Source organism: Rhagoletis zephyria, unplaced genomic scaffold (genome assembly GCF_001687245.7).
Source record: "Rhagoletis zephyria isolate East Lansing unplaced genomic scaffold, Rhagoletis_zephyria_1.1 Rzeph_scaffold_00005, whole genome shotgun sequence".
NCBI lineage: Eukaryota > Metazoa > Arthropoda > Insecta > Diptera > Tephritidae > Rhagoletis > Rhagoletis zephyria.
In genome coordinates this window covers 420,221-447,463 of record NW_016157089.1, presented here as the reverse complement: position 1 = coordinate 447,463, position 27,243 = coordinate 420,221, and the positions used below count along the sequence as shown (strand labels likewise).

Below are 27,243 nucleotides of genomic sequence, written 5' to 3'. Positions count from 1 at the left end.
AGCGGACATCTCTCATAGGCGGACAAAAAAGGTGTCCATCGGTGTCTGCATATTGGAGCTTTCACTGTATTTGACATCCGCATTCGCATTCGCATCCGCGGATGCCACATTCGCAACGTCCCTGGTCTGTACAATAAAATGAATTGTTATACGCAGTTAATTTGTTTTTATTGTTTATGTTATCTATATTTTTAAAAAACTTGACATTGAAAAATTATATTAAACTCTCAAAGAAATGTTTAGTAGGTTTTGGTAGGTTATGGTAGGAAATTTTGGTAGGAAAAAAATTTAAATGTGGCAACACTGATCATGCATTAAGGTCGGTGTTATGCAGAAATTTTGTTTGGCAAACTGCGTGCAATTGTTGTTGCAGCAAACTCGGAGAGAGCGAGTTTGGCGACTCTCACAGCAAACTAATTTTGTTTGGTCAAACTGCAGCAAATNTCTCCGAAATAGTGATATTTTTTATACAGGATGTGTCCGAACTCTTTACGCTTCTAGTGCTCCAATTTTTCGAGCTCTANCATTTAATTTGGCAAACAAAAGTTTGTCTGCATAACACCGACCTAACGTGTGATCGATAAAGCAGTTCTTGTATTCTACCTCCGATTTGTGTTAAAAATTGTAATAGATGATAGCCGCTTTATTTTTGTTCTTATAAGCTGGCAACCATACTGCAAAACTACCCTTACAAATCCCTCCAAAAAATAACATCAAAATATAAACATACGTATTCGACTTGGCAACGTTGCAAAATAATAACAAAGATGTCAACAAAATCAATTGTAAAAATTTAGAAAAATATTTAGTTTTATTTTAAAATAATTTGTTATACTTACAACCCAAATTTAACAAGTGAATTGCAATGAGATAGTAAGACATCAACGACAATAATTTCAGACGTAATTGCATTTGTTTTGTTGATATTCTTTAAACTGTTATTCTTTTTTTAGCATTCGGTGCACAAAAAGAAAACTTTACAATACAAGCCTCGTTAATGCAACATTTAAAAGCACGTATCCCATAAATAATTCCGACAAACCAAGAAATGAAGTTGCTGTGGTCGTTGTGGGCGGAGGACTGGCCGGGCTCTCAGCAGCGAATCATTTAATAAAAAATGGTTTCAAACGAACCATAATACTCGAAGCCACCGACCGTTGTGGTGGACGCATCATTTCTAAACAATTCGGAGATGCTTATTGTGAATTGGGAGCAAAATGGGTGCCAATTAATGCAAAGGAGAACACTGTATATAACATGGTACAAAATATGAGAGGGCTACCAAAAAAGTTATTACAAAACAAAGACAAAATGTATGTGAACACATCTGGAGAAAAGGTGGATAAGCCACTACCAGAACTCATAGATATTCTCTATAAAAGACTTTGTTCGCATATCCAGTTTGATGAGAAATACAAAGCTGGGGCAATGGATGATTTGAATAACGTGCATACCTATTTACAAGCCGAAAAATCAAAGCTCGTAAATTCTGTATTTAAAGGTGAAGATCGGAAGACGGCGAATGAAATATTCAACTCGCTCATCAAAGAGTTTGGCAGTTTGTTAGGATGTTCACTGGAATATGTTAATATCGAACACATAACAAAGCTCCAGAATGGTGTACATGGTTCAAACCACATATACATACCGACTGGTTTGGACAATATTCTAACAATTTTAACAAAGAACCTGGGGAAACAACAACTGAAAATTGGTAAACCAGTTGGTGAAATTAATTGGTTTATCCCATCTAAAAGTGGGGAGAATTGTGTAGCTTGTTTGGACGGCGATGTATTCCATGCAGATCACATAATTTGTACAGTTCCTTTAGGAGTACTAAAGATCTTTTCTGAAAACATGTTTAGACCTGCATTACCGCAGAGTAAAATAAATTCAATTAAAAAACTTGGCTTTGGTAGTCCTGTTAAAATTTACTTCGAATACGATGCCAATACTGAGAGTTGGCTTAAGAGTAGTTTGCGACCACTGTGGAGCTCTTATGGGGTCGGCGCTGAAATTACATGGACGAAACAAGTAGTAGAGATATCAAAAATGCCAAAAAGTAATAGGGTAGTTGAAATAGTTATCGGTGGAGAATGGTACGATAAAATTGAAAAATTGCCTGATATTGAACTACTTACGGAAATAACAAAGTTAATACGTATCTTATTGAAAAACCAAAGCATACCCTACCCAAGTTCTGTGCTGCGTTCTAATTGGAGTTCACTGGCATGCTACTTAGGCGGTCGCCCTTACTTCTCCACCGGTAGCACAGTTAACGATGTTCTGACACTGGCCGAACCTCTCGGTCCAATGCAAAGCCTACTATTTGCTGGAGATGCAACAATTGTTGATGGCTTTGGTACAGTAGATGGTGCACATCGGAGTGGTATTCGTGAGGCTCAACGCATAATAGACCACTATAATAGTCAATTTATAGTGTAAATGATAAATTCGAGCAATACAAAGCAATGTGATATTTTTAGCTCAGTTTTATTCACATTAATGAACTTGAGTTTGGAAAAAACAACTTACATAAATTAGCTTACATATTAGCAAATAACACAACAACAATGCAAAACTGCTAAAAGATTTGATAATACAGTTTTTGGCCATAATTTCAACAAGTATAATATAATAATACAATGTAATATCTAACATCTAATGGAATATATAGAAAGTACACAGCGTTCGTTGTTGTTGAACCTATTGAAGTACATCTTCAGGTTCGTTCCCTAAACGAGTCATTTTTTTTTTGCAAATTCTAAGTCTTCATTATTAATGCAATAGTTATTTTTTCTTATTTTTCGCAGATATCATCAGCAGCTGCGCTCACTTCTTTCCAAGAATAATCCATGTCCTCTGGCTTAGTAAATCTGGAACAAACAGCCATGCGCAAGAAGTATACATCATTTATTTTACTTGGGACCATGTGGATGTTACCGCGTCCATTTATATGTTTTAATAGCTTCTCATTCACTGCGTTAGAACTCTTTAAACGGAAACATACAAGACCCATATTTACGTCACCGACAATCTCGAATCGTTCATCGGCTCGGCAAAGATTGGCAAACTGCGTAGCATAACCACAATGACGTCTTATGTGCGCTTGCAGATTCTGCACACCATATAAGCGAAGTACGAACCACAATTTCAACGCACGGAAACGGCGACCAAGCGGAATTTGCCAGTGTCTGTAGTCGGGAGCTGAACCTTGCATGTCATGCTTCAAATACAAGGGATCCACGTTGAAAGCGTTCACCACCCAACTGGGGTCCTTTAGCCACATAGCGCTGCAATCAAAATTCACCAGCATCCATTTATGTGGATTGAAATTGAAAGAATCGGCTGTTTCAATGCCTTTCATCAGGTGACGATACTCAGGGCAAATGAAAGCGGCGCCAGCGTAGGCAGCGTCCACATGTATCCAAACGCCGTATTTATTGCCAACAGGACCACATTGGTCTAAGTGATCGAAAGCACATGAATTGGTGGTACCCAGGGTAACGACAGCCTGAATATTTAAATAATGAAAAAAATTAGAAAAAGCAGATGATATCAGTAATTTTTCTTTGGGCGAATAGCTGTAAAAAAAACCTTAATGTGTACACAAATTTAAACAAAAATAGTACATTTAAACAAAAATAGTAAAAAATAAATAGTAAAGTTGAATTTTCTGTTACATAAGACAGTTCTTAGACTAGAAAGTTAACTCAAATTCGGCAGTTATTTCCTGATTTTCAGTACAAAATAGAAAGTGAACTGTCAAATACGTATTAACTCTCTCCTGCAAAAACACCTCCTACAGTGTCTTTGAGTTTAAAGGCTTAACTATAATTGGTGGCTTTAATTTAATGTTAATATTTAAAACTAACGTAGAAAATTTATTTCATTTAGGGCCAATTTCACAGTCACTCAGAATCGACACTGAAAATCTGGGCTCGGATCTTCACATACGATAGCGTACCACTCGTCACGTAAAAACACATTTTTCGGATTATGACTTACGTAAACGTACTCTATGTCCCATTTAGCTTATACTGCCTGACGTATCAGGTAATTTTCTTTCGTATCGTTTTCGATCCGTGAACGGATGTTACGATTCGAGCCCTGTAGTAAACTGCCGATTCTGTGAAATTGGCTCTTACACTTACGTAAAATGGTATGAGCCCATCCTCCAAATCCTTTTTTATGGCTGCTTCCAAAGCATCACCGCGAAGCCTATTATTTTCATCAGCTGGCACGCCACGCAATCTAACACCACCCAACATGCCGGCACGCTCCACTGAAGAATGTGACTGAGATGAGCTGTAACCGATCAGCTTTGAAATAATTGTATTTTCACTCCAATCTGGGTGCTGTTTCTTTATTTCCTCAATTTTTTTAGCCTTTGCACCCAAGAGAGCAACAAGCGTTGCCTCACTAGCTGTTCCCTGTATAACGCCACCGCCTTTGCCTCCAGAACTGGCTAAAAATTCCTTTGGTAAGCCTACCATTTTGCCCAACCAATCCAACATTACGACTTCCAATTCCGTGCATGCGGGACTAGCAATCTTTAATAGTCAACATATTAAATCATTAATACATACATGCATATGTGTTTAACCGAAAATGTTTATGTGCACATACCCATGAAAATCCAATGCAGGCAATCGCGCCACTTAACATGTCGGCTACTATAGCTGGATATGAATTCGCAGTTGGAAAATAAGCGTGAAATTTAGGGCTGTGCCAATGCGTGACACCAGGCATTATAACGCGTTCAATATCCTTCATAACATCTTCCCATCTTTCTGGTGTTTCTGGTGCGTCATCAGGAATGAGTGCACGTAAATAACCAGGTTTCACATCGGAGAGTACACGCCTGAAATGATGTTTCAAAAGCATATTTACTGGATATATGTATGTATGTTTATATTTAAATATGTACGTATATATATATATTTTTTAAATAACCCTTTTATTTAAGAAGAAACTACAAATTTAAGATAATAATAATAACGTTCTTTAATTGTATATATATATATATATGTAAATAACGTCACCACAAATGCAGCAGGGACCCCATTTAACAGCTTTTCAGAAATACACTTCCCAATATTCCGTAAGCTGTCTCTCAGATACACTATATCAAAACTCAAAGCCATATCTTAAACAAAAGCAAGATAGATTTATAGGCATCTTTAGACCAGCTCTATAAGCATTTTCTATATTTCAATTTTTCCTAATAAACAATCGTGGCACAAAGCTCAATACAAATATTAAAAATAAAATGTTTATAAGCCACATAACATTGACAAATACATAGTTTAGGAAGAGCCTGCCTGAAACTATACAAAAAAGCAAAATAAGGTTGAATAAGGAAAAATAAATTAGCAACAAGAGTTTACGGGATGTACATAGCTCAGTGGTTAACGCTTCTGACTTTGAACATCGAATTCGCAGGTTCGATCCCTGCTGAAGTCTAGAAAAAGAAGTCTGATGAGGAGATGTGGTGATCTCCGAAATAGTGCTATAACTTCTACCGCTTAGACTTTGTTGCTTTTTCAATTTTTCCTAATAAACAATCGTGGTACAAAGCTCAATAAAAATATTAAAAATAAAATGTTAACAAGCCACAATAACATTGACAAATACATAGTTTAGGAAGAGCCTGCCTGAAACTATACAAAAAAGCAAATAAGCAAATGGATGTATAGAATTGACAACAACAACCACGCTGTCGAGTTTAAATAGCGGCAAATCAGCTGCACTTGATAGTAGTTGGTTGAATAAGGAAAATGAATTAGCAACAAGAGTTTACGGGATGTACATAGCTCAGTGGTTAACGCTTCTGACTTTGAACATCGAATTCGCAGGTTCGATCCCTGCTGAAGTCTAGAAAAAAGAAGTCTGATGAAGGGATGTGGTGATCTCCGAAATAAGTGCTATAATTTCTACCGCTTAGACTTTGTTGCTTTTTCAATTTTTCCTAATAAACAATCGTGGTACAAAGCTCAATAAAAATATTAAAAATAAACTATTATTATTTTGGTTTGCTTCTGTAAAATTTAAAATTTATCCAATAGAAAGCCCTGTCATTTGATACCTCACTTTTTAAAATAGGACGAACTCTAACTACGTTTATGCGTACGCAAATTCACGAAATAATTTCATGAATTTCGGTTATAATTGGCTGCATAAATACAATTTCATGAATTCAATTATACACAAAAACTATCCATGAATTTCGACATGATTTCATGAAATCGTGAAGCGCAAGTACTGCAACGCCACGTTTTGCAAACAGCTGTTTACTAGGGTTATGATTTTTTTAGATCAAAAAGTATAAGTGGCATATCCATGATTTAGACACTGGAAAGTGGATTTGTTGAAATATAAAGTAAATTCAAATAGAAGAAATTCAAATACATTAAAACCAATTTAAATATAACATGGATCATTACCTGGTACCAACGGCTTTTGCAAATTTAAAAATGGCAAAAAAAACTACAACCCTACCGTTTGGTTCCTCGCTGGTGCGCTGTCACTTTTAGAACACTTTATTTCGTGAATTCGCGAATTATGCATAAACCGAACCATTTTTGATTTAATGAAATTAAGAATTCATAAATTCTGCCGCATAAACGTAGTATATACGTACATACCTATGTAAATGCCACAAGATCCAACATTTTCAGCTTCGAACTGCATTTGCAGTGAAAGTATGAGCGGAGCGATGATAAAAAGCCTTTGCTCGGACGCCCTGATTTATTGCTCGGAAATTAATTGTTATTTCTTTTATTTTTATTTACTGCTTGGAAGATAAAAGTTATCTTTACCAATATCATCATAACAAGATTTGTCATTCTTATTGTGGTGTATTAATATTTATTTCAATAGTGTTATATTTTTTTTTTTTTTTTAGAAAATGAAAAATGAAACAACAAAATCTAAGCGGTAGAAGTTATAGCAGCAGTTTTAAGAGTTATATCTATAACTTGTGATAGAACGATACGAGAACCGAGTACAGAATATCGATACTTTTTGACAAATACTGAGTAAATATCGCGAATATCAAAAAGTATCGACCGGTTAAGAACTTTTTAAGTAACCTTTTTTTTTAATTACCTAAAAAATATTGTAGCGAACGTTCGAATATTATATTCGATATCCAATATGCATGTTGTGATTATAAACATAACGCTCACTTACTTCAATACTGTCATAACTCAAAAAACCGAAAACTCGAGAAAAACGTCTCTAAAGTTTCAAATTATATACATACCAGGGTTGTTGCGAATATTCGCATTCGCATTCGCAACCGCGGAGCTTCCGCATTAATTTTAACATTCGCATTCGCTTTCGCATACGCAATAATCAATGCGGATCTTTTGCGAATGCGAATATTGAAGGGACCGATAATAACAGTTATTTTCTTTACGAGTTGAACTTGGCCAAATATTTTTTATTCCCAACTAAAAGTCCTTTCCGGACAATGAACAAACCGCTTATCCAAATTAAACAAGTTTGGTATCAAATGAAAGAGGACTTAAATAGCTTTGAAACTGAAATGTCCAATCAAGTAAAGTCACCTCTTGAAAAATATTTCAATAAAAAATGTTAAATGATATAAAAATATATATAAACCTTCGTTCGTTATTTCTGTTTAAAAGCTATTTCAGTCCTCTTTCACATGATACCAAATTTGCTTAATTTTGAAAAGCTCTTTGTTTATTATCCAGAAAAAACTTTCGGAATAAAAATATTAGGCCAAGTTTAACTTAAAAAAATAACTGTTATTTTCGGTCCGTGGAATATTATGCAAGTGCAATGATAAAACGTATATCTGGCCAGTCATAGAAGAAAGGATCAAAAATGAATTACAAAAACTAAATTCGAAAAACGCTGTTGACGTTACTGGTTCTCCACATTCAGCAACAACCAAAAGAATGAGAATGAAGAATTCTTTGGAAAACAACGGTGTTTAAACAACGATCTTGCCATAATACTTGATTGTGAAGATCCGACATTTGCAGACTGATGCAATTCCCAAAAAAGAATTATTGCACCGCAATAAAAAAATAAAATAAATATAACTAAAAGTCCTCTCGACTGGTGCAGCGTCAATCGAAAAGAATTTACAATTTTGTCAAGTTCGAAATTTTTCAAGTTTCTCGCAGCGAGCGAGTAGTTATTTAGTGGCGCAGGTTTGATTTACGACCATTTAAAAACTTTTTATTGAATACAATGTTCCAATTTTTAAATTCAAGTACTAAAAAAAACATTAAAAATTACTAAATTTTCCATTTTTTATTTAACTAAATCACCTAAATTATTTCTTAACAAGTAAAAAAGTCTAAGTTCTAGCGGAGCCGAACATTAAATACCCGGCGCAAGTATTCAATATAGTTTTTTCACCTTTCCGAAAACTACAGCTACATGGTAAGCAGTGGTGGTTTTACGTCTATTTCAAACATCTTCGATAGAACGTTCATAATGATATAAACTTATATAGATATATGTGGGCGGTATCACGCCCATTTTCCAAAATTCCATAATAACGGTACTTCTTTTCAAGGGATTGTTGTTAGTATCAATTTTGGGTAAAATTAGCGTTATAAAAAGGTGGTGGTAATTTTAGTCAGATTTCAATAACTTTCAACGTTTTGCCTTTATGGGGCAACCACAATAATCGTACCGATACACATAGGTGGGGTCACGCCCATTTTTCAACATTTTATTATAAGCGTACTTTTTGCTATAGAATTATTGCAAACGTCAATTTTGAATAAATTAGCTTCAGTATTTACTGATTTATCGAAGCTTTCGTATTTCTCTAAATTACCGTTATGTGGGATGTGGGGTGGTTATTATCCGATTTTTTTAATTTTCAGCCATTTGGTATGCTTTGTGAAGGCCAACAACTGTGAAGAAGTTGGTGGAGCGGTTCCCAAGATATACACATGTAATCATAAGTGGGCTTGCCTACGCCCATTTTCCAAAAATTTATCATATTCTTATTTTTCGCCTAAAAATGATTGTACATATCAATTTTGAGTGAGTAAGCTTCAGTGGTTACTAAAATATCGCAGTGTTCGTATTTCTGAAAACTAACGTTATACGGGAGGTAAGCGTGGTTATCGTCCGATTTTTCCCATTTTCAACACCATCCGTCCTACGCTCAAAAGAACTAAAGCTCAAACAGTCAACGACGTAACGTAGACGTAGGTTGAGGCAGACACGATCTACCTTATGGGATTCGCGAGTTAACGCAAACTCACCACCGCATGGCGGTGACGTTGCCGTTGATTCTTTCTCTCTCTATCAACAGTAAATATGATATGCTGCTAAGTACGTCAACCTACGTTTACTCTACGTCGTTGACTAACTGCGCTTGTACACATACCAAGTTTCGTTAAGATATCTCAATTTTTACTAGAGTGATCGTGTGCACAGACGGTTACTCTTTTCATTCTTATCAATTATGTACGCTTTTGTCTATATCTGTCTCGATTAGTTTTGCCTGTTACAAACAACCGTTATGTGAACAAAGTTATAATAACCTTGCGTACAAGTGCGCTCGGGTATAAAAATACTTGACATCCGCATCCGCGGATGTTAGCGTTTAAACATCCGCATCCGCAGTCGCGAGTCAGCTACTGGTAATTGAGACAGTTGTAACATTTCTACACACCCTAGTACTAGAGTTGTCAAACTATCGATAGCACTATCGATAGTATCGATAGTTTAAATTTTTTTAGACTATCAATACTCATTGATAGATTTTTCTTATACTATCGAAAATATCGATAGTTTAGTAGGACTATCGATCATCTCTCCCAATTTTTTTGAAATTATACATACATATGTTAATCGTAAATCCTGTTTTGTTTGTATAACCTGTGTTTGTTTTTGAACTTTCTAAAAAGAGAAGTATTTTGGCAAAGCAGTTACTTAATTTTGAATGATTATAACTTTCATAGGATAATATTTATTTCACTATGATCCTGTAAAAGCAAAGCAACCTAACTGATTTAGAGCTATCGATAGCGCTATCGATAGTGCTATCGATAGTTTTGTTTTTTTCGAGACTATCGTGATTATTGATAGTTTTTCTGAAAACTATCAAAACTATCGATGGTGTGACTATCGATAGTTTGACACCTCTACCTAGAAGAAAATGTAGTGGTAATTTCAATATTGTTTGTGGTCATGGTTCGGTTAAAATCTTTTAAATAATTGGAAAAGGAATCCATACCTCACCTTTGATAATGAGTGATGGCAGAGGATGGTCTTCCGACTCGACAACTTGTCTACTCTCCAGCATAAGACAGCCGTCGTTACCCCATGTATTCTAACTTCGTTGTGAATTCGAAATCCAGCCCATTCTTGAATAAAATTTTTATGAAAGAGAGCTTACCGTTAGAGAATGGGCTTCGCCACATTTGCTTCTCGTTTTCTACATTTGCATTTTATTTTCAAATAAAGTTATTGATAAATATACGCGTCAAACAATTATAAAATATGTATTTGCTTTTAAAAACTTGAAAAAACCTTTTTGCTATAAAAATGTTCACCCTTATTCTAGAACCCGAATTTTTGTAATTGGTAATTCGTAGCTACGTTACGAAAAACGAAAAATCGACATGCTGCAACCCGTGCGAAAACATGTGTAGCATTGCCAGCTATCAGTTGGAATTTAGGACTAGTTTGGAACTATCGAAATAGGGATGCAGCGGGGGGCAATTGACACTTCCTACGACATCGCCATGTTAAATTCGCCAGTTGCTTGCATGCAAAAGAGATTAATCGTGAACCAGTACTGGGTCTAAATGTACCAGAAGCGCCGGTTCAGAACTAGAGATTTTCCCCACAGGGTTAGTGCACATTCATGTTTTAGTTACAACGTTTTTCTTATACAATGTTCTGACCGACAACGAAAACACCTTGAAAACCAGTTTTGGGATTGTGGGCTGAAGGCTGTTCACACCGACTGTTGGTATTTTCGTCGACATTTCTTACATCCTTTGTTTACAGTTTTGCTGCACAAATACAAAACCAAAATACTTTTTTTCAATTTCGTTTCATTAACAACCTCTTACTTCCATGCTTATTTTATTTTGTTCAGCCAATTAACAAAAAATCCGAAATGGCGTATTAAAGATGATAAAATATGACTTCCACTTCGATAAATAATCGAAAAAAACTAGTGCAGACACCGATTGAAATGAGTGGAACGTGAGTTTTCAAGTGGTTTTCAGCGAAAACTTGTTTTCGTTTGACAGATTTTACATTGACGAAAACACAAGTTTTAGGTCGAAAACCAGTTTTAGCAACGAAAACATGTTTTCGATGTCGGTCAGAACATGGTATTATCTAATTTGGATGCACATATGTAAGTATTTNTGTTGGGCCGTTTAAATGGAATTGCGCAGGAGTCTAGTACATACATATGTCTGTTGTGATCTATTTGCACATGTGCATCATAAGATCATTTTACGATTTTATGTGGACAACATAACATGTCAAGTGCTTGTGCCTAAGGAAAACAAGTATAACGGATCATGGTCCATATTTTATGACCTTACCGTTTTTATCGATAAACACTTAGGTGCATTAACAATGTGCATACCACATGTGTATATGTATGCTTTTACGTGTGTATATGTTTCTATTTTGTGCGTTTGAATTTATCTTATTATTTATGTTATATTTACATATATTTGTGCGTCTAGTGCACGTACTTGGTAACGCAGTATATTATTTACATAGCTGCAATTATTGTCGTTGAAAGAAAACGGGAATAATCAGTAATATTTAGTTTTACAAAACTAAACAGCAGCTATTTCAGAGATCACCACATCTCCTCATCAGACTTATTTTTTTAGACTTCAGGAGGAATCGAACCCGCATCATCGATGTACAAAGCCAGCAGCGCTAACCACTGAGCTATGCACACCCCGTTAATTCTTGTTGTTAATCCATTAACAAGATATTGTGGTGTAGAGCGAGCAATCGCAACATGAGAATGCGATTAACGTTGCTAAAAAATTTTGAAATGCAGTTTTGTAGCCTATTCAATATTGTAAAAAATAAATGTGTGCTATTTACGTGAGCGCCACTTTATTTACATTTATTTTGCCATTAACCATAGAATTAGAACATGAGGCATTTGTATCAATACGATTCTGATTACTACAGGGTGGGCCAGAAAAGACCTACCAATGTTAAACATGTATAACTTCTTTGTTTTTTAATATTATGTCAATGAATACTTACAGCAAGACCACCAACAACGATTACAATACGCTATTCGTTTTACACAATTAGCCACACAAATTGATTTTTTAGGTAATGTTTGATATCGGATGAAGCGCATTTCCAAGCAAAACTGCGCACAATGCTAGGCATACTATGGACTAGGGATTTTGTGAATGTGGAATTTTAGAGATCTGCGGATGCGAATATTTACAGCTAACATGCGCGGATGCGGATGCGAATGCGGATGTCAAGTATTTTTAAGAAACAATTAGAATCAAGCATAATGGCAAGATCGTTGTTTAAACAGCGCTTACAAGCCAAACCAGATGTGACAGGTTTTTCTGAATCTTTTTAAAAAGAATTCTTTATTCTCATTCCTTTGGCTGTTTCAGAATTTGGAGAATCTGTAACTTCATCAGCGTTTTTCGATTTTAGTTTTTGTAATTCATTTTAAATACTTCTCTGCCACTGGTTTGAACAATTTGTGCTTATAGCGAGCTAAATAGGTGGATATGGAAATTAATTATTATTTTCCAGGAATGAAAATTTTGAAAAAAATTCGGTTTTCAAAGTCGTGGCTGTCAGCCGAATCGGTACAGAATATTGTTATTTTTTAAAAAGCACCCCGGATTGTTATAAGCATTTGAATCTCAAATAGTTACGTAATTCTTATCTTATTAAAGGTCAGATCTAAAGTTTTTAAATTATTTGAGCATCGATTCTCTTTATAGCCAGGCGTTGATCATTTCGACTGGAAATAAATATGACATTTGACCAGTTTTGTTACACAAATACTCCCACGACCAAAGGCAAAAATATTGGCTACAATTTGTCATTTTGTTTGCCATATATACGTTTTATCGGTGCACTTGCACAACATTCGCATTCGCAAAAGCTCCGCATTGATTATTGCGAATGTTAAAATTAATGCCCAAGCTTCGCGGTTGCGAATGGTAGGTCTCATTTGGTCCACCCTGTATTTACGTGCATACCCAATAATAATTTTCCAATAGCGTTCCAAGTTATCACCTTAAATGGGCTCTAATCATAAAGTATGTATTAGCATTTACGTTAAACTCTATTGTATTTGAAAATCTTTAGTTTAATGCACTCAAGTCTAATTGCTTTCAAGTCTAATTAGAACGGTCAAGGTTAACTGTTTACGTGCGACACTACCAACATATAAAGTTCCATTGCGCGCAGGTCATTGTGTTTGATACGAATTTATTCATTCATCTGTTGGATCTTTTTTATAACTTTGTAACTGAAGGTCTAAATGCTAATTAAGATTTGCAATAAGAAATGAAAGTGCGGAACAAGTCACTACGTCGGTCAGTCTCGGTCATTAGGTATGGCCTTAAGGCGTGACTAAGAGAATAAATAAATGGAATGTTTTTCGTGTATTTGTTTTTAATTCAATGTCGATAACTGAAAGTGAGAATAATTAGAAGAATGGAGCGCAAGCGCATACATACTTATTAATCTATATTGAAATATACATACATATAAACACATACATACACACAAATACACGTTTGGACATACATATACACAAATTAAAAGTTTGTAATTAAACTTGTTTTAATGCTAAAAAAGAAACGAGTTTGCGTGCAAGCAATAAATTTAAAAAAACATTGAACTGTACTTAATTCTGCAATGAATTACACATTTTAAGAAGAAATAATTTAGGAAAATAGCACGATTTAAATGTATACATGGGGATGCGTATTTTTACTTAAATTTGCCAAAATATTTTGTATATATATTTTTGTAATATATTCCGCTACCCCGTTTTTTTTTCATTTTTTAATGGCTGCCACAAAAGAACAGGTAAAGTAAAGGTAATCCTATCAGAACTGCTGATGAAACAAAGCCTCGTAATCGCCTAATGCTTGAGACACAATGCAAAGGACCTTACCACGCGACAAGACATTAATAGCCCCTACACAAGCATTGGTTTATTGGCCTTGGGCGATTTCGTTTGAGTTAGAATGTTTAAAGCTTCTAGCGCTTAGATTTTATTACTTTTTCCATTTCTTCCTAAAAACAAATAGTGGTATAAAGCTGAATAACTCTATTGCAATAAAAACAACAACGACAAAATTACACTTTGTGGCCGGTCGTTTCCAATTTCAGTTCGGTAACGTTTTTTCTGGTTACACTGGCTTACAGCAAAAATGCACACTGGGTGCCACTATCCAATTCCTACGTAGAATCGCCCGCATTTTACAATTTACCGTTAATAACAACAATGGATTGGCGCTTACACATATGTTAGTGTTTGGCCGAGCTTCTCCTACGATTTGTGGCGTGCGTCTTGATGTTGTCACACAAAGCGGAGGGACCTACAGTTTTACGCCGACTCCGAACGGCGATTATATTTTTTATGAGAAGCTGTTTTTCATGGCAGAAATACACTTGGAGGTTTGCCATTGCCTGCCGAGGGACGACCGCTGTTCAGAAAAAACCTTTTTTCTATATTTTTTTTACGATGTTGCTTTGACCAGGGCTTGAACCCAGGCGTTGCGGAGTGGAGGCGCGCACTGCTTACCACAACACCACAGCGGCCGACAATTTACCGTTATTCATCTAAAAAAAAGTGGTTCCACTTAATCACGTACATGTGCAACTCTAAAAAGCAGGTAACCTTTGTGTTATTTATCTTTATTTTTATTGTTGTAAACTATATCAAGATGGTTGCTTTTGGGCACAATTCATAGACGTATACTTAAAGCCTCAAAAAATGTGGATACATTTTCTGCATAACTTTTGAATGATAGGTGTTTTAATTTAAAGGAAAGAATGAAAACAAGTAAAATTTTTATGTAATTTTTAAGAGGGGCACAATTAACTATGTCATAACTTTTGAAGCACACCATATACGGGTTTGAAATTTTATGTGCAATTAGTACTTATGTGTACACTTCATATGTAGTTGGTAACTAAAGTGTGCTTTAAAAAATAACTAAATGGCAAGTAACGAAAAGTGGGTAACTCTACTTTTCACAATTTTCAAAATTTTTGGTTTATCGCGTATAGTTTTTGAAGCATTCCACTTTTTTATAATATGATACCTTAGAAAGAGGTGTGCTTTCAGAATAAACCAACTTTTAAAGATAAAAAAGATATGGGATCGTGAGCGTAATTTTTATTCCAAAAACATTTTAATTGAAGGTACTTTTGGAAAATATGTCGAAACGATCTAAATCTTTTTATAACTACTAGTCCTGATAATGTTACATATACCTGTAAAATGCTTCAAAAAAATGTTCTCTAGAAGTGTGTAAAAACCCTGATTTACTACTTTTAATGATGCTCCTTCTTTTAGTCAGAATATTTCGAGCGTGGTATCAAAGCAGCTTTTTTCGACAAAGGTTCCGATAATTGCTCTTACTTAATTGAAACCTTCTAAATGCAATGGCCTTTTGCCCGATTGGCTCCACTTTTCTAGATAGCGGTATTTGAAATTTTACTTAAATTTTAACTATTTTATAAAACAAACTCCCTTAGTTTTGAGGATATTTTACTAAAATTTTACAACGATTTTATTTTAATATTACCTTCACTTCATCGAAATCGGTTCACTTTAATATCTAGCTCCCATACAACTGACAGTTCAGAGACGTTGTTTTGTGTTATAACTCCTCCAATTAAGCAGGTAAAAATTTAGTATAGGTTCACTTTAACATATAGCACGCATACAATTTATTATTCAGATATGAAGTTAAAGTTATACGTCAAAAACACATATGAGTAATCATTTGTATTGGAGCTATATGTTAAAGTGAACCTATTTCGATAGTTTTAAGGAAAAATGTATGTAATATTAAAAAAACGTTATGTGCAAAATTTTAGTAAAATAACTTCAAAACTGAGGGAGTAATTTATAAAACAATTAAAATTGTATCAAATTTTCAAGTACCTTTATCTCGAAAACCGGAGCCAATCTGATAAAACGGGAGATGCCATTGAATTTGGAATGTCACAGTTAAGTGAGTTCAACTTTAAAAATCTTTCCTCAAAATTTACCACTCGCACAGCGTAATTTTAAACCAGCTTATCGTTTGTTTTCTATTTCAGCGATCTAAATGTTTATTCTCGTCTTACTTTTGAAGCACTTGATGAAAATGAATTACACTATATATATCGATTTATTAGGAGACTACGAATAGAATCATATATAAAATTTTTTGTTTTGAAAGTGTACCTGTTTTTTTAGATTTACCCATATGTATATGTATCTTCACAGTACTTAATGTTTTCTTTACTGTCTTTTTATCTGTTAATTTTTTAAATAATTTTAACTTTAATATGGGTCTTCGAAAATAGCTTAAAACAGGACCCAAAAACGATTCCAATATTCCACTACAGGCTTTGATCATCTGCTCAACAGTTGGCCATCGGTTTTTTACAAAAAGAAAAAACACCGTTATTTGGTTTGAAGTTTTCTTTATCAAATACTATGGGCAAAAAGTTGATTTTTGTTCGTTGTAACAATATTCAAATGCTCATAAAAATTAGGAATTTTTTTAATTTTTGGAAGAAATTTAAGGAGTGTATTTCAGGCGGCTAGACCTCTGACGTCTATAAATTTTTGACCCACTTGAGATAGCCTTACGCACATACAATAGAATCAAAATACAACAAAAAGTGAACTGAGCGGAAAGAAATATGTAGCAGTTCCAAAATCGTGTTTTGTTGTTATGTTATTGCATGAATCGGAATGCCTAGCAACCGGTGTAAACCGTGCAAACCGTTCAATCCAGGCACCGTGCAAGGATACTGATAGACTTAGAGAATCCCCCTAATTTGTTTCTAGCTGCATATGTACTTATACAAATACTTATAAGAATATAGTTGGTACTAGGGCATTCAATCCCGGGATGCAGAATCCCGGGATTCCGGGATCCCGGACACTTTTCCATGTCCCGAAATCCCGGGATTATAGCTCCGGGATCCCGAGATTTTTACTGCTTCATTTACAGAATGAAAGAGATGTTGAAAACGAAAAAAATAATTTATTTGACTTGAAACACGAGAAATACAGAACACTAAAATTTGGATTCAAAGTGAACTTGAGTCATTTGCACTTGGAAGTGAATTTCAGGAACTGCCTGAATAACTGTACTCGTTCAAATATTTTGTGCAAGAACTGTGTAATAACGAAAAATCTGGTAGCAATTCAAAACACAAGCTTTTACAGTGTGGCAGAATTGTTCCTCATTTTACTTTGTCGGCCTTTTTTGGAAAAGGATTTCTGTAAATATGAGTAAATGTTTTTGACAAGTAATATAGATATTTTAGAATGAAAATTATTTAAACATCAAATTACATACTCTTTTACTAAGGAGCATTATGCGCCCCTAAGACCAAATGTGTTGACAATGAATCTGTGTGGTTTGAAAAAGACGAAGCTACTGTAAAATGCAAGAAGTTATTATGAAGGCGAAATCCCGAAAAATCTCGGGATCCCGCGATTAGAATTCTTACATCCCGAAATCCCGGGATTGTTAAAATGCTTCGGGATTGAATGCCCTAGTTGGTACATAATATGTACCTTTTATAGTTTTACGCAAAACACGTATGCTTGCTTACCTATCTCGTATATTTTCCAAATAGTCAGCGATATAATCAACCATAGATTTTGCAAAGTCCTTGAACTCGGGCGCTTCCATATCGATCTAGAAATTAAAACCAAATTATTTATTTTAGTAAATTTGCTTTTAAAATTATATATTGAGGGCTATTTAAGAAATTTTGGTTTTAATGAAAAAATATGTGTACATATATTAGTTCCAACCACTTACCGACACATTCGGATCAAGTTTATCCAGATTTATTTCCGAAATACCCTTTTCCAATTTTTGATTTTCCAAATTTTTACTCATGTTAGTGCTTGATAAGGTACTTAATAGCTCTTTTTATTAGTAAAAACGAAAGGAGAGGACCGAAATTAAATGTTAAATGAGTTGTTTTACAGCTCACACGAACATATGTACATAAGTATGCCTATGATAATAATAATTGTTTATTTACTATTTTTTAATACTGGGCCATTCCATTGTGACTGGTGGGACATTTTACTCCAGAAAATGATCAAGTTGTCGGAACTTATAAAACAGCGAAAGATATTTTTTAACATAGAACGATAACTAATGTATAAAATTGCTTTAACAAAAATACCAAACGATTTCTTAGTTTTATGTAATATCGATGGAATGCATGTGACTAGTGGGACACTGAAAATAACTCAATTTTACCTTACCCTTGTGCACTCAAAGATGAATTTTAGCCAAAACTCTTTACCTTCATCTAAAATGTTTTTGTGTTTTAAAATGTGAATTATACCTTTTCGTTTTCAATAAAAATTAGGTTTATATACTCTTCATATAAATATTAAAGAATATTTATAGTTACTAATATCGCCCCGTTGTCGAAATTCGACCACTTCACTTTTTTCACACACTTTTTCATTTTGCCTGGGAAGTTTTTTTAGGTCCATCAGCACCTGTTAACCGTGTAGCTCACTTACATATATTGTTTGGTGGAGTAATATACATTCTGTTAAATAATTTAAAAATTCATAGATGGTGAAATCAAATCAGGCACCTACCGGAAAATAATACCTTTCGAACAAGAGAAGAATCATTCAAATTGGTTGAGAAACGTAGGAGCAGTAGGGAGGAATAGATTTGTATGGGATTTCGTTAGCGTATTAATATATAGATGATTGGTGGGACATCTCCTTGTGACTGGTATAAAGTAATTATGCATGAAAAAAAGTTTCCATAGACAAAAACTACAACTTCTTTTTTTTTTTTGTAATATTTTTTTACGGATTAATGAAATGCAGTCATTTAAATAGAGATCATTAGGGCTTATTTAAATTTATGTCGTTGTCCTCTTTTAAATGGAATGACCCTAATACCGAATATGATGGGTCTCCCTATTGTATTTTTTGACCTATCAAAAATAGTTAGTATTAAAAAATTCTAAATATAATTTTTATAAGCACACAAATCCTGGGTGTGAGAACTTAGCATTTTAATTTTTTCCCACATGTATTTTTGGACCACCTTCATACATTTAATGAATATATACAACACAGATGCTTGATGATAAGCTACAGATTTTAACTTATGCATTTTCAAGTCGTAAGGTAAATAAAAAAAGATTACTATCAAAAACAAAAACAAAGCAAGAGCATAGAGAACAATTAGAATTTGAATATGAAGCTTTTGATTAGTAATTTATTAATCAATTAAACAAAAACTGTCTTCTGATTTTAGAAAACGATACAAGAATTATGACTATGATGAACAAATCTCTTGACAATTATTAGAAATATTTTTTAACCAGCGCACAGGGTCGGAAATCTACAATTTTTATCATTCATATGTATGTATGTTTTTGAGGTCGTTGATTACACAGGTTTACAAAAAAAAAAGGTATGCATATTAAACCAAACCTACATATATATCCCTATGGTATTTGACATGCTGAATGCGAATCCGAGGTCCGTTAGCCTTCATCACGTCAGGTTCGTGGTCATTTGAAGGTCAAGTAGGGAAAAATTCTCTTAATAAACCTGAAAATTCAATAAAATTCATCGGAATTTGACCTTGGGATGACCTTGGCATGACCTCCAGATGACCTTGAGGAATCAAGGGACCTCCATACTCGGTTTCAGTGACAACAAAAACAATTTTTTTTTTTAATTTTTATTGAATAAATTTTATGTCCTATTTGAACTTCAAATGACCTCGAAGCTGACATTATGGAGGTTAACGGACCTCGGATTCGGGTTCAACGAATGTAAAACCTTATGTATATGAATTTTCAGGTTTATTCAATCAATTTTTCCCAACTTGACCTTCAACTGACCACGAACCTGACGTGGTGGAGACTAACGGACTTCGGATTCGCATTCAGCATGTCGAATAGGGATGTATGAGTTTGGTTTAATATACATAAGCTTTTTTTTGTAAATCTGTGTTATGATTCTGCATGCAAATTATTAAATTCCAAATGGCGATTCCAATATGACGGAACATTTTTTCAAAAAGTTGTTATATCCTCTTCGAACTCAATATTTAGAAGTTTTCGAAATCGTTGATTACAAATCCGTAGCTCTCTACAGCTGGTTTCTTTCAAACATCGTAGCTTTATTTTTTTCATAATTATAGTATGTGTATAAAATTATTTTATTGTAATATAAAATGTTCTGACTAACACAATTAAAAAACCATATCTTTTATTACAGAATCCCACTTGTTTAACTCAAATCGACCGATTAGAACTTTTGCATTTTATAGCTTACTCAGTGACATGCATTTCTAGAATACGGTAATGAGCAATTATTTTTTTTTTTAACTATAAAACAATTATGAATGTTTCAGTTCGACCCTATTAAGCTAGTATTTCAGGGTACTATTTTATATATATATAAGGAAAATTTGAAAGTTAGGGGGGCTCGAGCACCCCCCTGCCCCTACCTGGCTACGCCCATGCACCCAATCCACTTTTTATATACAACTGGCATCAGGGTTCCTGAAAAAACTGGGTAAATACTTTTGTCGCCTCTGCTTATTGTTTTAAACTTAAAATAGTATGTATTTGCGTACCATTATTCAGTTATTAAAGGTTTTGTAAGGAGCTTTTTTCTAAAATTAGACACTCCCACCCACGGGTATTTTTTTTTGGCAGGAGCAAAAGGAGAAAAATTCAATCACACTTCCTAACAAGGTAGTTAAATTCCTCAAAAACGAGTGCATAATAGTGCATAGTAGAACTTATATTAAAAAACGAACTTGCTTTAATACAATCCCTGATCGTTATTAAAAATAAATATTTCTATGTATGTATATACCAAAGTTGCGTACGCCAGACCGCGCATAACTCGAAAATGGATGGTCTACTTTGAGCTGTTTTTTATTACAGTTGATGGATATAAAAAAGTTATTTGTTTGTGAAAAAGTTGTGGAATTTTTATTAAAAAGAACACACAAAATTAAAACATTTGGCGCTTACGTTTCTTTCATGGTTAGGGCTCGTGTACATCGAATATGTTCGGGCGACATCAGGCCTCGAAAAGTAACATCCGTTCACGGATCGAAAACCATACGAAAGAAAATTAGGTGATTCGTCAGTCGTATAGGCTGAATGGGATAAAGAGTACGTTCACGTATGTTACAATCCGATAAATGTGTTTTGTTTTCATGTGACAGAATCAATAATACACAGAGGTAGATTTTAGTAAAAAATTATAATTTTTCAATTCATTTATTGAACAAATATCTATAATATTCAGAAAACAAAAGAACTCATTTGGTGTATTAAAAGATAAAATAAATATACTCCGAATACAGTGACGAACAACCGTATTGGCGCAGAAAATTTTTCGCAATATATGCAAAGCTTTTCATCCTAATTTTTTTTTATGATTTTTTATAAAAAGCTCTTACTACAGCAAAAAACATAAAAATAAAATCTCTAAAATTTGTGCAAAACTCAGAAAAATTCAAAAAGATGGCAATGTTTTTCATTCTATTTGTTTGGATTCTTTATAAAACCGTAGTTAGTGCTACACCAAAAAACATAAAAATAAAATCTCTAAACTCTGTGCGAATCTCATGAAAATTCAATAAATTTGTATACTAATTCCTTTCTATTCAGTTTTTTAAAAACATTTCATTCAATTTTAGTAAAACAAAGTGCAAGTTTAAAGTTAGAAAATCGCATTGATTTTTGGCAATTTTTTCACGCGATTTCTCCCATACAGAATATGTTCGACAATTTTTTTTGTAAGGTAGAAAATAATACGTCCGCAAAATATCTCGACTCAAACAACTCTGAGGTAGTCCAAATAAACTTGCAAATCACTAAGGCATACTGGGAGCGTATCTGCCAAATTTCACTGCAATCAAATGCACTACAAAAGTGCATTCGGAAAATGCATTTAAAACTGCATATACATAATTCATGCTCCCATAAATTTTAATAAGTTAATATGGGAACTTTTAGCTTTAGTTTGGTGTAACTATTGTCCCTTAAAATAGATCATGGTGCGACACTGTATCGTGGGTCATATAATGACTGTAAAAGTGGGTCAATTTATCTTATATTTGACCTTTAACATTTATCATTACTAAGCCCTTTAAATTGGACTACACTAGAAGTTCCGTTTATATTTAATGTCCCAACCGTGGCGATGGAAAATTCTGAGTCAACTGAATCAAACAAATAAAACATGCATAAAAAGGTGTTAGTCATACGCCATGTTGCACAAAAATTTCCTTTTAAGATTTACTAATATTAAACTGTGGCTGAGTGGTTGGAGGTGCGTAATGCCAATCCGTAGCACCTGGTTTCGATCCCTGGTCCGAGCAAAAATTTTTTATCTTATGTTATTATTAAACCTAAAGGTGTTTCTTACGATCTTCGCCCTACGGCGTAGCGAGGAGTACATATTTTTGAAAAATGGGCCCAACAGCCCAAGGGAATGAGGCGTCTAACGAGGGCTCTAAATTGTCCGCTATGGTGTTAATGTATCCAGAATTTCTTAATTTTTTGTTAATTAATGCCAATTCATTAACACGAAAATATGGGATTTCAATCCAATCCATTTTGGCTTGATGATACATAAAGGCAATTTGGTACATAAAAAAATTAACTTTTTGTCCTAGATATTTGATAAAGAAAACTTTGATCAAATAACGGGGTGTTTTATTTTTGTAAAAAACTAACGACAACTGCTTAGCAGGAGGTTAAAGTCGTTGTCTGTGAGCAACGCGTTAAAAACGTTTTAAATAATTAAAATAACAAACATTAATTTCAATAAAATATGGAAAAGAAAAGTAACAGTAAAGCTCAGTTAGTCTAGACATAATTTACACAACGTAACCTACGATGTGTCTTATAGGCGTTAAAGTGACAATCAGCTGACAAGGAAAATACAAAAACAAAATACTTTCGCTTCTGGCTAAGTTGACGTGTTGAGTATTTAATCATTGACGATTTCTTCGTAAGTTAAGTCTAGACTAACCTTAAAAGCGGACTCATCGTCGGAGAGAAACTCACCAACAACCATATGGTAGAAAAGTTCAGAGCTAGAACGATAAATCCGCCTTAAGTGCTTAGTTTTTTAAAAGAAATATTGTTTTGAACAAACAGAAATCAAAAACTCGAGAAAAACGGTTTTAAAATTTTGGATTTACATACACACATCTTAATTCAGCATGGAATGAGGCTAATTTATCTTGCCTTTAGCTTTCATACTTTTAATGAGCTTATTTGCAAAGAAATTAAAAGGGTAGAAAATACCTTTCGAATGATACCTCATACATTTAAATCGGTAAATTTTTGGCTGAGTTACTCAAGTTTTTCTTAAACCAGTCTTTGAAAAAAGTTCGAAAACAGCATCAAAAATCTCATTATTATGATTCCGTTGAGGTTATTTTTTTCTCAAAAAATACTTTAAAAACCGATTTTATTCATAAAAACTAAATTTTGGAGGTATTTCAAAATCGGTCCAGCTCGCGGAAATCTGAATATGTTGCCGAAATATTTTGGTGCAAGTCTTAAAATATAATAGATTTTATAATTCCAGTCGAAAAATAGTTCCGTAACAGTTGTATGGTTAGTGATGTAGTCTAATGCACATACATATGTATGTATGCACGTATGTATTTTGTTCCAGTGAGCAGTAGCTCACAACTATGAAATTTTTAACAACATAGAAGTACAGGAACGGTAATTTCTGCATACTTAACTCGATTTTGTATTAGTTTGGATTATGACACTCGAGCAGCAAATGTGCGATATGTACATATGTATGTACATTAGGGTGGTCCAAAAACTTGCGTGAAGAAGTAAAGTCGCAATTTTAATGCTCTCGCTCCCTATGTATATCGAAAAAACATACCACTGTTTTTTTTTCGGAATCGAAAAGTATTTTGAGGTAGCTCAAAGCACTCAAAGATTCCCATGTGTTTTATATGAGGAAAAAACAAGTTTTTGTGGAAATGCTATAGAATTCTTGAAAATCAATATTTTTCGAACGGGAAACTCTGTTTCCCTTCAGAAGACTTCAGGGAATAGTACCCAATTGTGTATTTTACGATTTTTTAATACTAATAATTTTTTCGGGTCCCTCCATTGCATTTTTCGGGGGTCTTTAGAGGCCTATAAAACATGGTTAGTATTATGAAATGGTTAAATAAACAATTAGGTATTATTATTTGAAGTCTCCTAAGCGAAACAGAGTTTTTCGATTGAAAAATGTTGATTTTAAAGAATTCTACACATTTCTACAATTTCTATGAAAAACTGTAAAAAATAAAATACATGGAAAGCTTTGAGCACTTTGAGCGACCTCTAAATATTTTTTATTTCAAATTAAAATAATAGGGCTTTGTGTTTTCTTTGTTATAGAGAAATCCTATGGCGTGAGAGCATTACAAGGCACATACATACATATTTAGTACTTCTGACATAAGCTTTAATTTTTTTTTTTTGCTTAAAATTAAATTTAAATAAACCTTTAAAATGTTGATTATTTGGGTGTGCAAACATATAAAATGAAGAGTTTTTCTTAATTTCATGTCGCGATTTTTGAGCAAATTAATTTTTTTGTAGGTATTCTTGATATAGTCAGTAGCGAACTACTTGCCATTTGGAGGGGAGAGCTCAACAAAGAGAGGAAACAAAAGGATTTTTACAATTTTGTTGCTGTAAAGGCTGCTCTTTTTAGATTTTCAGTAGACAAATTGGGAAATTCAGACCTTTCAAGTTTTCAATTGAAATTAATCAAATTTGGCAACATTTTTCAAAAATAGCCACTATATAAATAGTTTTTATAACAAACTAGCATTGTTTTTTTATGAAAATATTTAAAAGAAAAGGGCATTCAAACTTTTTATATAAAATCCTCCTTAGACCCCTCGGTCGTTAAGGGTTTGTATTTTTGCAAAAATTGCGCCCATCAATAACAAATCATGTTTTTGCATTACCTACTTGTTTCGCCATTATTATTTTTTACCAAAATATTTGCCAAATTTTCCATAGTGATATCAAATTCGTTTCGAAATTGTCTTTTATTTAAGAGGCAGGTATCATAGCTTGCAAAGTAAATTCAAATTTCAAACTTTTTAAGTGCTACACTTTTTTTGAGTATAAAGTTTTTAGCCCATTCAATTTTAGTGCAACAATTTGCAAGTTTCAAGTGGCTAAAAAATTACCGTTGATTTTTTTAGAATTTTTGTTGTAAATAAATACAATTAATTTTTATATTGAACAAAACCGCAACACTTTCGTATGTATATGCATTACACAATTTACCACAATCATTTATGTAAATTTTTTTCTTGCTACTGCCACGCCCTTGTCTTATGCTACTCGAAAAAGCATTGGCAAAGATTCAATGCAAATATGTACTTTGCCTAAAAGCTTATATAGATTTTTTCGTTAAACTTGTTATTTGTGATTGTATCGAATGGTGCTGAATCAATATTACAAGAATATTTATTGGTCAATAGAATACGCATGCTGATAAATATACATATTAACATATGTGGTAGTACATACAAGTTTTTAATTTTTTCTTTAATAGACAATTTCATGCACAAGCAAGATACAAATTGGCAAATGCAATCGCGCTAATGCGCCGATTCGAAAAAGTTACACCAACTACTTATGTGCTTAGTTACATATGTATGTATGTATACATACTCATACATAGGTTATAGAAAAACCAATGCTCGTATTCACATATTAGTTTAGTTTGTAGTAATATGTATGCACAACTATGTACATATTTTTTGGTAGAGTTTAAACTTTAAATTTTGATTTAATATATAGCATTAAAAAAGTTTTTATAACATGCTTTTAAGTAAGTACATATCGCACTCTAAATGAAAAACAGTCACAACTCCAAATTTTTCAGATATAATTTTTTTCCATAAAACAGTTCACTCACCATATTTCTAACGTTGACCAAAATTTCTTCTTAATCACTATCTTCTTAAAGTGGAATAGTTATATTGACAAATTTTCGTTTTACTTGCATTGCTTGCCCAGCATCAACAGTTTCTTTGTTTTGTGCAGAACATTTGGGTTTTTTGAATTGTGGCTGTTTTTGATTTAGGGTGCGATATGTACATTTTTAAGCAATTCAGTGAAAAAGTTCTTTCGGTACAGATGGATGCATACACTTCATTTTATTTTACACACTCACCACAAAGATACGTTGTACAAACACAATATTCTAACAGACAATAAGTTGTAAGACACAATACAAATTAAATTTGAGAGTAGTTAACAAACACAATAAACCAATTATAATTTTAACTATATTATATACATATAAATATTATATTAAGTATACAAGATTCCAGTGGCAACGATGCTTAGTTAAGCACGAGCGTTTATCAACTGAAAGAACGTCTGCGTTTGAAGCGAATTTTAAAGCAAAAATACCCCAGGACCGGTTCAGCAAAGCAGAGCAAACGAAAATGCGCAGGTGCCTCATTCAACAACAAGTGGTTGGCTGTACGCTCATTTGAGAATCTAGCATCAACCAGCGGTTGAGTACGTTTAAGTGAATGCACATATTATTTCATTACATGGGCGTACATGTTACATACATATTAGCATAAAAGTAATAGAGTGCTTAATCAGTAGCAGTTGTTGCAAACAAGTCTAATCAAAAAAACCCTAAAATCGAAATTTTCTTATCATTCGTATTCGTATTTTCCGAGCAACTTAATAGGAATAAGCTATGTCATCTACATACTTGCATATATGTATGTATATTTAAGTACCTACAGATGTACATACAAAAGATATGAATATGTTCACAAGTATGCAAATAATGCATCGCAAGGGAAACAATTCATTGAAATTTAATTCTAAATGCTATTAATCCAGAATTCCAATGTTTGTCCTGTGTATAAATAAATATGTACATAAGACTGCATCACCAAAAGAAGTTGCGGATTTTCC

The 27,243-nt window shown here is 33.6% G+C and overlaps 2 protein-coding genes across 7 annotated transcripts; one reads left to right on the top strand and one right to left on the bottom strand.

The window, feature by feature from the left end:
• The first annotated feature begins 558 nt into the window (after positions 1 to 558).
• Positions 559 to 2,468, top strand: LOC108375652 (protein anon-37Cs). The gene is made up of 2 exons (XM_017631824.1): positions 559 to 873; positions 954 to 2,468. Exons 1-2 carry the CDS (start codon positions 866 to 868, stop codon positions 2,443 to 2,445), a joined length of 1,500 nt encoding a protein of 499 aa, XP_017487313.1. The 5' UTR covers positions 559 to 865; the 3' UTR covers positions 2,446 to 2,468.
• Positions 2,469 to 2,477: 9 nt separating this feature from the next.
• Ddc (aromatic-L-amino-acid decarboxylase) lies at positions 2,478 to 26,667 on the bottom strand. 6 transcript variants are annotated; one of them, XM_017631453.1, is made up of 6 exons: positions 26,477 to 26,660; positions 18,051 to 18,160; positions 17,839 to 17,924; positions 4,630 to 4,864; positions 4,155 to 4,553; positions 2,478 to 3,514 (listed from the first exon to the last, which is right to left on the bottom strand). In XM_017631453.1, the coding sequence occupies exons 2-6, from the start codon at positions 18,129 to 18,131 to the stop codon at positions 2,801 to 2,803; spliced, it is 1,515 nt and encodes a 504-aa protein (XP_017486942.1). In that variant the 5' UTR covers positions 18,132 to 18,160; positions 26,477 to 26,660; the 3' UTR covers positions 2,478 to 2,800. The 6 variants fall into 6 exon arrangements, with proteins under 6 accessions (XP_017486942.1, XP_017486870.1, XP_017487082.1 ...); XM_017631381.1 differs by lacking the exon at positions 26,477 to 26,660 and adding an exon at positions 18,280 to 18,459; XM_017631593.1 differs by lacking the exon at positions 18,051 to 18,160 and having other exon boundaries at positions 26,477 to 26,667.
• Between the last annotated feature and the right edge of the window lie 576 nt (positions 26,668 to 27,243).